Here is an 11,992-nt window from a genome sequence, read left to right on the forward strand (position 1 = left end):
TAAAGTCATGGAGGCGAGTGATTTGAAAGAATCTTCACCGGCGACAACTCCGGTTGTTGCCCAACCTCCATCAGAAGGGGATATCACGAATCTGACTAGTAGTATATACAGCCCTACATATAAGAATAATACCGCACGCTTATCCTTACCTTCCCTCACGGCAAATCAAACACTTCCACCGACATCGCCTTCAACAGTTGCTACCGATGCTGATGCTGCTCATGATTACACTGTTATTTCACCAACTGGGTCACCTTCTCGTATTTCAAATAGATATGGACTTAAATATCTCTCTGACAATGAGGTGAAGAGCTAAACGAAATGATCTTGATAAAGTTCGTGAGACTATGATGATTTATCTTGAGCAAGCAAGAATAGTATATCCTTTATCTCTATGTAAGTCACCTGGACCAATTCACATGCCTGACCTTGATGATTTCGATCCCAATAATCTTCATGAGGGGGAGAATAGACAAGGTGGTTATAGGTCCAGTGGTTTTCAAAGATCAACTTATGAAGCTGGTTCGTCTAGTCAACATTGGGATCACGATGTTATTGAAATATCTGATTCTGCAAGTCATGAAATTGAAGAAATTCAATGTGAAAGTGTTCTAGATGAATCGGAAGCTCATAGAGAGGGTGACTCAGGGATGCTAATGATTATGGATTCAGCTGGACAATCATAGAATAAGACAGCTCCAGAGGACAATCGAAACTTTGATAATATTGAAAATATTTTGAAGGGGTCGTCGAGTGTTGCCAATGAATTCAATGAATATCAATTTGTCAACTTGACATCTCCAACCGATGAATTTGGAATACACTTTGAAAAGGATATTTTCTCAAATGGAAAAGAAGATACTACGACCCCTCCTGATCTTAACGTTCCATTTCAAATTGCAGAGATTGTTCTTGAACGTGATGCTGATTACCAACTTGATAAGGATGAAGAGAAGATGATTCTTCATTCACCATTCATAGAACAACAAGCTTATAGAATCTATGGTGATTCTGATCTCGTCCTTTCTGCATCAATGAGTGTTCTGGGTGCATGGAAACATCATAAGAAATCGGAATATCTCAAAGCTTATCTGAGTGTTCGCGACAAATTCAAACTAAAGAATGAAGAGAAACTTCAAGAACAGTGGAATTCAGAAATCAAAAGCATTAATAAGGTTTTGATGATTAACAAGGATGGAGTGAAGATGCCATTATTTCAAGTGACAAGAATGGATGATGAGGATTATCAATTCTCAGAAGCGGATTTTGATAGTTTAAAGATGGACGACATTATCTCCATCTATAATTACTTGATAGACTTGAATGAATCTGCAACAATTTATCATGCTACTGCGATGAAGGCAGTCTACAGATTTATTCTTGACTCAATGAGATGGATGTCTGTTCACGATTTTCAGATGGGGTTAGAATCTGGACACAAAAATCTCGGAATCAAACCGCCAAATCAAGTGATTGAAGAGCTAAGATATATGTCCTTACATGAAGTAAGTGACTGTCCTTATGGGTTTGCATTTGTCAATTTTCACTATACAAAGATCTTCATCAGAGTTTCAGACTTCAGAAGATACTCAGACGGAACATTGATGTATGCTTTCAAATACTTAAGATGGAGACTGATCAACAATTGCTATTCAACTGAAGATAGTGAGATAGTCAAATACATTCTCACAAAATTGAAGAGTCGTCTCAAAAAAAGAATGAACATACAAAGATATGAGAGTCTCAAAGGATTCAAATCAAAGATTCATTTCAGAGGAACAAAGTTCCTTTAGATGTTTCAAATAGGATTATATTGTAAATTTCACAATTAACACTAAGGGGGAGATTGTTAGGACCCCGAAGTTGTATAGTGTTAATGTGAAACATGCTTAAATGAAGGTTCTTTAGATGAGGGCTATATAAGGAACCTATGTAGTCCTAATTAGATAGCCATTGTATTGTAACTGAATTCTAGAAGCTGTGGAATGTAAATTTTACCGATTCTCTCTCATACCGAGTTTCCTTCTTACTTACCGAATCTCACCCTAACTTGTCTCTTCTTCCAATCTCAACATGATCTGACCTATCAAAGATGGAGGCAGAGTTATGGGATTTAAAAGTTATTGGGACTGATCTTGCTACTTACACCAACCGCTATTTGAAATTGATTCTGCTGTGTCTGGGCTTGGTCCCAACTGAAAGGAAGAAAATCAAGCGTTATGTTAAAGGTCTCTCTAAAAATATCTAAGCTAATGTTCATTCTTCCAAACCCAAAACTTTTCAAGAAACCATTAATATGGCAAATGATCTCATGGATCAAATTACTCAACGGACAGCTGCTGAAGTGAAATCTGGAGATAATAAGAGAAAGTGGACTGGAAATTCGAACTCCCAATCATCCAAAAAGTAGGAAGTTTCTGGAAAGGGATATCAAGGAAAGGCTCCTTATTGTTCAAGGTGTGAGAGACACCATGAGGGAAGATGCACTGTGACGTGTGGGAAGTGCAAAAAAATATGGCACCTGACCAAAAACTACTGGTCAAAGACTACTGGTACTGCAAATCCTCCTGCTACTAATACTGGTGTCGTGAAGACGTGTTATGAGTGTGGTCAGAAGGGGAATTTTAGAAATGAGTGTCCAAACAAGAAAGGACCAGATAAAGGAAGAGGAAGAGCATTTAATATCAATGCTCACGAGGCTCGTGAGGACCCCGACTTGGTTACTGGCACGTTTCTCCTAAACAATCACATTATTTCAGTACTATTTGACTGTGGTGCCAATAGAAGTTTTGTATCCATAGAATCTTGTTGCATGCTTGATAAAACTCATGTACCCATAGACACTAAGTACTGTATCGAACTGGTGAACGGTAAACTTATGAAGGCTAATAAAATCTACAATGACTGTACTTTAGTTTTAGAAGGAAAACCATTTCTGGTGGACCTGATACCTATCGAAATAGGAAGCTTTGACGTAGTACTAGGAATGGACTGGTTGTCTAAGAATAGAGTCAAAGTCGTGTGTTTCAAGAAGGCGATTCGTATACCCCTTGATGACGGGGAAAATTTAATGCTTTATGGGGATAAAATTGGAGTAAAACTTAACCTGATCTCGTGCATGAAGGCACAAAAGTATCTAAGGAAAGGTTATCAAGCTATCCTAGAACATATGAAGGAGATCGAAACCGAAGAAAAGTGAATTGAAGATGTACCAATCATTAGAGAATTCCCAAACGTGTTTCCCGAAGAACTACCTAGTCTTCCACCCCATATATCGGTAGAATTCCAAATTGATCTCGTACCCGAAGCTGCACAAGTTGCACGATCACCATATAGATTGGTACCATCGGAACTAAAAGAGTTGTCCAATCAATTGCAATAATTGTTGGACAGAGGTTTCATTCGACCAAGCTCATCTCCGTGGGGAGCCCCCATTCTTTTTTGTAAAAAAAAGGATAGATCTCTGCGAATGTGTATCGACTATCGTGAGCTGAATAAGTTAACTATCAAGAACAGGTATCCACTACCGAGAATTGATGATCTATTCGACCAACTCCAAGGGTCATCCGTATACTCTAAGATTGATTTGAGATCTGGTTATCACCAATTGAGGGTGAAGGATGAAGATATCTCTAAGACAGCGTTTAGAACTCACTATGGCCATTACGAATTCCTAGTGATGTCATTCGGGTTAACGAATGCTCCTGTAGTGTTCATGGACCTTATGAATCGTGTATGCAAGCCCTATCTGGACAAGTTCGTAATCGTATTCATCGATGACATCTTGGTATACTCGAAGAGTAAAGAGGAACATGAGCAACATTTGAGATTACTATTGGAACTACTCGAGAAGGAACAATTGTACGCGAAGTTTTCGAAGTGCGAGTTTTGGCTATCAAAGGTACAATTCCTTGGTCACGTTGTTAGTAGCCAAGGGATACAAGTGGACCCAATGAAGATTGACTCTATTAGAAATTGGAAAGCACCTAAGACGCCGACTCAAGTGCGATAATTCTTAGGTCTTGGTGGTTATTATAGGAGATTTATTGAAGGTTTCTCCAAGATTGCATGACCATTGACTGCCTTGACTCATAAGGGCAAGAAATATGAGTGGTTCGATGTGCATGAAGCTGCTTTCCAACTTCTAAAACATAAGTTAACATCTGCTCATATCCTGTCCCTACCAGAAGGAAACGATGACTTTGTTGTATACTGTGACGCATCTCGCCAAGGTTTTGGATGTGTCTTGATGCAATGGCAAAAGGTCATTGCTTACGCACGTCGTCAACTAAAGATTCATGAATAGAACTATACCACACATGATTTAGAACTTGGTGTTATGGTCTTCACGCTCAAAATGTGGAGACACTATCTTTATGGAACTAAGTATACCATCTTTACTAATCATAAGAGTTTGCAGCATATTTTGAACAAGAAACAACTCAACATGAGGCAACGATGCTGGGTTGAGTTATTAAATGATTACGATTGCGACATCCGATACCACCCTGGTAAAGCGAATGTGGTGGCTGATGCTCTTAGTCGAAAACAATAGGCTAAACCCTTACGAGTCAGAGCCTTAAATCTGATTGTCCATACCAATTTGACTACACAAATTCGAGATGCCCAACTAGAAGCGCTTAAAGAAGAGAATATGAAGGAAGAATCTCTTAGAGGTTTAGAAAAGCAGTTCGAAATTAAAGGAGATGGAACTCGTTACTTTGCCGGAAGAATTTGGGTCCCAAGAATTGGCGAAGTAAGAAAGAAAGTGGTTGATGAGGCACATAAGACAAGGTATTCAATTCACCCAGGCGGCAACAAGATGTATCATGATTTAAAAATGTTATATTGGTGGCTTGGAATGAAAGCGAATATTGCCACATATGTAGGCATGTGCTTGACTTGCTCTAAGGTTAAAGCTGAACACCAAAAATCTTTTGGACTACTGCAACAGCCTGAGATTCCAGAGTGGAAATGGGAACGGATTACCATGGATTTCATTACAAAGTTATCTAAAACTGCAAATGGTTATGATACGATTTGGGTGATTGTTGACCATCTCACTAAATCAGCTCACTTTTTACCGATGAAGGAAACTGACAAGATGGAAAAGCTTGCTCAGTTGTATTTGAAGGAAGTTGTTTCAAGGCATGGTGTGCCTGTTTCTATTATTTCGGATCAAGATAGTTGTTTTATTTCAAGATTCTGGAAGTCGTTACAAGAAGCTTTGGGGACGCAGTTAGACATGAGTACTTCTTACCATCCTCAAACAGATGGACAAAGCGAGAGAACGATTCAAACACTCGGAGATATGTTACGAGCCTGTGTTATTGATTTTGGTAAGGGATGGGATCGATTCCTACCATTTGCTGAATTTTCGTATAATAATAGCTACCACTCGAGTATTCAAGCAGCACCGTTTGAAGCACTCTATGGGCAAAAATGTAGATCGTCGATCTGTTGGAACGAAGTGGGTGACCGACAGTTGACTGGTCCAGAGATTATCCACGAGACGACCGAACATATTGTAAAGATTAAACAAAGGCTAGAGATGGCCCGAAGTCGTCAAAAGAGCTACGCCAATGTTCGAAGGAAAGACTTAGAATTTCAAGTTGGGGATAGAGTTATGCTAAAGGTGTCACCATGGAAAGGATTGATACGTTTTGGTAAACGTTGAAAGTTGAACTCAAGATATGTGGGACCATTTAAAATCACCGAACGTATTGGGCCGGTGGCCTACCGACTAGATTACCTCCACAACTTGCCGGAATTCACGACACTTTTCACGTGTCAAATCTGAGGAAATGTCTAGCACAAGAGGACCTTGTTGTTCCTCTCGAGGAAATTCAAATTGATGATAAGTTGAACTTTGTTGAAGAACCCGCTGAGATCATGGATCGTAAAGTCAAAGGACTTAGACAAAGCAAGATACCAATCGTAAAAGTTCATTGGAACGCCCACCGAGGACCTGAGTTCACGTGGGAATGTGAAGACCAAATGAAAGAAAAATATCCTCACTTATTTGCAAATGAAATGCCAGCTGTCTAATAACGGGTAGGTACTATAACAACCCAACTTTTTCGATCATTTTTATACTTAACGAACGAACTCGAACTTAAAAGTTAGGAAATGTCCTAGGTCGACTTTAAAACTAATCCGGTTATGAAAACCGAGACTATTTGGTTCTGTGAAACGAACGAGACTAAAGGGTAATTAAAATTACCAACACTTTTTGGACTTGGATCATCATCAAAACAAATTAAATAAATAAAACATCGGGAACTAGAGTGCACATTTATTAAAATAGTAAAAATCAAAAATATATATAAATATAATTAAAAACCGGAAAAAAATAAATATTAATATAAATAAATAAAAACAACTATAAAAAAATGATGAAAACAAATCAAGCTACATGATACGGAGTATTAATAAAATTACTTACCTCCTTAATTATATCATCATATAATCGTAACGTAAATATCAATAATAATCCAACACTATTTCTAGTTCAAAATTTGAATGGGAAAAGAATTTGCTGAAATATATGTCATAATATATACGTACATATGTAAACTTAACCTCTATTTATTCTAGGTGAACAATAATATCAAAAGTTTGAGAGACAAAAACAAACCAAATATAGACTAACTAATCACAGGAACTCAACTAATATTAAAAGGATAAGAACACTAAAACAATTTGTATCATTGAACGAGTCTAACGTAAGTTGCAAACATGTGATAATTATCTCGACTTTATCGGCTAATTTTGTTGAGGATAATAGTTACTTTGAGTTGAATCGTAATTGATTGCTCTACCGACCATCTCAAAAACTTTAAATTCTATCACCACATAAACCACAAGAAGCTAAATACTCATACCCAATTCATCCCGTACACCACCCACATAAAGCAACAAAGTTATTGGCGATCATCGTTCGGTACAAGCTCGGTTTCTTTAAAGGTAAATCTTAACCCTATTTGAATATTAATATGTAATAATCTAGTATCGATCAGCAAATACATATAACTTTAGCCAAGATGGACTGAAACCGATCGTTATAGTCTTCGGTTTCGGTTACGATATGATGAAGAAATTAATAGTATTAACATGCTTTTATAAGTAACCGCAATCTCAGATAAACCTTATGAAAATCAGTTATATGATTTGCATAACTAAATTAATTACTCAAGAAAATATTCAATCGAAACAGAAAAAAAAATATGTATATATATATATATATATATATATATATATATATATATATATATATATATATATATGTCGAACACTCAGTTTTACATGATGCAAGTATGATTTCAAAGATGAAAAGTTATATGAATTTGCATATGTAGTCCCTGCATTATTAACCATTTAACAAAGATAAATAGATAAAGTAAAATAATAATTTCGAATATGATATATGAATATGTACTCTATTTCTTTTAAATTTTCTTAAGGTAAGAGTATTATGTTTCATACTTTCCGTACGAAATAAGAATATAGAAATAGATTTAATTACGTAGTCTTTACACTTTGAGAGCTTTTATGAAGAAAAAAAAATCTATCTATACTTAACATTAAAATGCTAACATGATGATGTAAGCATTAGGCAAATTAGCCCATCATTAAGCAAAAATAATTACACGTGCAACACCCAACAAAAGGTCAGTGACATCACCAAAAGTAATTAATTTTAAAATTACTAAAATGAAATAAAAACGTAAATATATTATCCTTTAAATACGAAAATTAAAAATTTGTATATCAGAAATCTTCATCATCTCCCCTTTCTTATTATTAACCTTCAACATGTTCAAGATTGAAACCCTCAACATGTTTCAATGGATCGGAACCTTCAACATGTTTCAATCGATCACTACCTTAAACATTGATTGGTGGGATCATTCGATTGGAACCCTAATTCGATGGTGGTGATGACTTTTTACTGCTCGATGGTGGGTTTCAAGATAGAACCTTCAAGATCGGAGTTTGCAGGGACCGAAGGTATATCAATTTTAGTATTTAATCTTCAGTATATCAATTAATGGCCTGTTTTATTATTATTTTTTATCAATCTTACACACAGTACTCTGTCTCTATTTTATTCTTCATCCGACTATTCATATGAAATTTGCACATGATTATTTCTCCATCATCTTCAATTTGTATCTGTAACTTTTTGCTCATTTTCTTTTTATTCTCTATATCATCTATATCTTTGCTGTTTCTCTGACATTTCATTTTATTTGTCTCTTTTTGTTTCAATATTTAAATCGATGATGATGGCATATGATTTAAAATATATCTCTGTATATGGTAACCGTCTTTTTCTCATCGAAAGGAGATATGATGTATTACTAAACCGATAATAGGTATTAATATTTGTTGTTCTTTGAGTAATATGAAATGAAATCCGAGTCTTTTTCAATTTTTTAAGAATGTTATATTTATATATGTTCAGATTTAGGGTTTTGATTTATATTGTTTGTTACTGTGAAAATTGAGATCATTACATATTGTTGTTTATGTGCTTTATTTAAAAATTAATGTGTGATTATTGTGATCTAGGGTTTTCTAAATTGAAGAACTGATTTAACCGTTGTTGATATTTGAAAGCTTCAAACTCTCCTGATGACAAGGTTTTTCTCCAGTTCTCCCTGCCTTTTTTTCATATAAAATGTTATAGTTTTATATAAATAAAAATAATACGGACTAATGTATAATGTATTGTCATTTATAATGATAAGGTTTCTTTGATTTGCAAGTTATATTCTTAGGTCTCTTTATTTTAGTTACCTTGAATCTATTGAAAAGGTTAGCCAACGAACTCTGTTTAAAATATGCTAAAAGAAATAGCTGAAGATGTTGCAAAGCATCTAAGACTCTTGATAAAATTAACAATCCCAGTTTTAACTAAAGCATGCATTTTTAGTATATGATGGGAGAGTTGGTAAAAAGGTCAAAACAAGTTTGGATTGATAATTTGAACCCTTTATCTTACAAGTAATGATGAGTGTCCTGGTTCTGATTTCAAAAATCATATTATTACATTAATACTTGAAGCCTTTATAGATTTATGGCATGATAAACTATGGAAACATTTCAACACGCTCTGCTTTTAGCTAACTTAATCATGTGACCCTTTTATCCCGTTTAAGATAAATTTACTCAAGTAAACTCAATGATAATAAGTTGTTTGAAATTGTTGCCATTACTCTTAATTGAGTTTACTTATCTTGGTCATGTTCAGCTGATCTCTAATGAAATATGTGAGCACATAGTATGTAAACAACCCGTTTAATTGAGTTATTTTGTTTGATCATATAAGACATGTTTAGATATGCAGTTGCGTTAATAACTTATTGATTTGCAGAAGCACTTAAAAGGTATATATACCCCACACAACAGTTGTTGTAATTTTAGGAATGGGATATGTTGGTGGAGAAGTTTGTATCATATACGTTATGTGCTTACCCTAAGTTCTAAGGTGATATTCTATTTAGTGCTTAACATTCACATGACCACATCATAGGTTAAAACTCCTCATTTGAATTTGACAATGTAATTGGTAATTCATCTAATGAAATATTAGTGGGAACCCAAAGTTGAATTTGACAATGTAAATGATATTCTTCCTATGTTGAAGTTGTATGATTAATCATTGGAAAGTGATCTACATATACCATATGCATTCTATGTGGTTGGTAAATTGTAGAAGAGTGTGAAGTATTGTAAATAATGTGAAATTTCGAATTTTTTGGTGTTGAGATTGTAAGAGATTTTTTATTTTATTTTTTGTTTTATTTTTGGTAAAACAACTTAATCCCTTAATTAGTTGCTCATTAGTTTGTGTAATTTGTGTTGGTTCTATTGCATTAAATTAACTTTTAGGTAATTTGTATAGGTTTTAAATAAATCTACAGTACTAGAAGTTTAATGGAGATGGTAATTTGTATTGGTTTTCATGAAAGTTAGATCTATAGTTAATTATGATTACTCTATTGTGCTAAGTTTTAAAGCATGAATATTATAAGTATTCATTCATGTTGATGTATTTTGCAGGTTTGTTCACATGGAGAAATTGTTTTTTTTTTTTTTAAATTGCAGCAGAGTTGAAATGCAGTTGGGTATGTTACTTAATTTTATTAATGTTTATTTTTGGTGTCAAACATTCCATTTGTTCCAAGTAATAAGAATGTAAGCTCAAGTTCATCAGCCTTTTATTAAAACTTTAGCGTTTTACATTGAACATTTATAAGAGTTAAAGATTTGAAATGACATCCATTTGATATCATAAAGTTCAATTTAATTTTTGGGTATTTTTCAGGTTATGGATATTGATATAGATTTGTGAAATATTTAGCTTATAATAAAAGAGGCATAGCATGACATGTTAATTGCAGAAAGTTGCATTTTACTGCCTATTTTAGGGATACTTGATAAACGAAGATTAGACTCGGTTAGCCATGTTTAAATTTTTATTGGCATTCATGCTACTTTTTTTTCGGAGGATTAAAGATGAGCAATGTTTAACATATTATTGGCATTCATGCTACTTCTTTTCATAGGTTAAAAGGAGAAACTTTCTTGAAGACTACCAAGAATTTTCCAACAATGACTTCCCTGTAATTTTTGACACCTGGATTATTCAATGGGGGGCATGGATGAAGCGAGTCTATATTCATGATTCATGAAATGAAGCGCACTGTTCAATGGTTTGCCCAACATTTTCTCACACTTTAATTTTGGCCTTAGATATCGACATATTGTTAAAGTAAAGTGTTTGATGATTAAGTGGGTGAGATTCCTCTAACATTTATCAAGTTTGATGATTAAAAGGTTTGATGATTACATGTAAGTTTGAGTGCACTCCAAGAGTTTGTCAAAATGTGTGTGCTAATATGAGTGTGTATGAGCATGATTTAATTAAAACAAGTATCTCGAGGTTGTATTAATGTAAGAGATGACTTTAAACTATATCAACACTTAATTCAATAAGTTAAACAACCTGAACTTTTTTTGTTGAAGACCCATTTGACCTTCTAATATGGGCTATAAAGGTTTAAGTGTAGTTTTTTAGTAACTTTTTTAGTACTCTTAACTTTCTTAGGCTATGAAGAAGTACGATATGGGTTATATTATTTGGAGTAAAGGTTTGAGTATTCTTTTTAGTAGTAATATTTAAATAATTTGTGTATTTAATTGTCAACGTACTCTATACAATACGACTTGGGCATTTACAATCGCTTAAAATCTAAAACAAATCATTTAATTGTATCGTTTAAACTTACCCGTGATTTCACAGGTCATTCCACTAGTAGTTAACATTAAATTGCTATAATGATGACATCATATATAGTCATTTTCCTTCATTGTAAAAAATCAAAAAGAAAATAAAAAAAATCTAACTCACTTGGATGACATCATAAATCAATTTAATTTACAATTAAAATTTAATCTTTACAATTAATTATGATTAGGATATGAATTAACAAAAGATGCAGCCTTTATTCCTTTCGTAATTTACGGAGTATTTGTTTTTTATATGGTAAATAAAATTTACCCCCGTGCTCCGCAATATATTCGCTAAATCAAAAAGTATATATGGATACAAATCGCCGTCTTTAAAATATCTCTCTTTTCCAAATCAAATTAAAACCCTATAAAACTCAAACAAATTGCACGCCTTTACTTACTCTCTTTTACAAAGAATTCAAATTTATCTCTTCAAAAAATAGTTTCATTCATCTTCTACACCATCTTTTAATGGATTTTTTCATCTACTCTAAGTTTCATCACAAGTCTTATCAGGTGAATCAATCTTTTGATTAAAGAGTTTATCAATTAGATTATCTTTGTTTAATTCTTGATTATGAGTTTAGGGCTCATACCATTTATTGGTTCATGCTATTTTTGAATTTGGATAAATGTATTTCATTATAAAAATTTTTTTTATAGTTTTTTACTTATCTTAATTTAATTGGAT

The 11,992-nt window shown here is 33.8% G+C and overlaps 1 protein-coding gene and 1 long non-coding RNA gene across 2 annotated transcripts; both read left to right on the forward strand.

Annotated features, from left to right (window-relative positions):
• Positions 1-4,357: 4,357 nt before the first annotated feature.
• On the forward strand, positions 4,358-6,048 carry LOC139875283 (uncharacterized). The gene is made up of 5 exons (XM_071862628.1): positions 4,358-4,465; positions 4,556-4,912; positions 5,093-5,153; positions 5,274-5,544; positions 5,748-6,048. The coding sequence occupies exons 1-5, from the start codon at positions 4,358-4,360 to the stop codon at positions 6,046-6,048; spliced, it is 1,098 nt and encodes a 365-aa protein (XP_071718729.1).
• A 668-nt stretch (positions 6,049-6,716) lies between these two features.
• On the forward strand, positions 6,717-10,764 carry LOC139874270 (uncharacterized). The gene is made up of 5 exons (XR_011767863.1): positions 6,717-6,966; positions 7,825-8,010; positions 8,575-8,645; positions 10,334-10,465; positions 10,575-10,764. It is a non-coding gene; the product is annotated as an uncharacterized lncRNA (long non-coding RNA).
• Positions 10,765-11,992: the final 1,228 nt, after the last annotated feature.

This window comes from Rutidosis leptorrhynchoides, chromosome 11, assembly GCF_046630445.1.
Source record: "Rutidosis leptorrhynchoides isolate AG116_Rl617_1_P2 chromosome 11, CSIRO_AGI_Rlap_v1, whole genome shotgun sequence".
NCBI lineage: Eukaryota > Viridiplantae > Streptophyta > Magnoliopsida > Asterales > Asteraceae > Rutidosis > Rutidosis leptorrhynchoides.

Excerpts from the sequence above, each read along its gene's own strand:
- LOC139875283 (XM_071862628.1), top strand. The coding sequence starts at position 4,358 with ATGTGGAGACACTATCTTTATGGAACTAAGTATACCATCTTTACTAAT. Across the intron at positions 5,154-5,273 it reads GGAAGTTGTTTCAAGGCATG|ATGGACAAAGCGAGAGAACG; the intron begins GTGTGCCTGTTT and ends ATCCTCAAACAG. Across the intron at positions 5,545-5,747 it reads ATTGTAAAGATTAAACAAAG|ATTACCTCCACAACTTGCCG; the intron begins GCTAGAGATGGC and ends CCTACCGACTAG.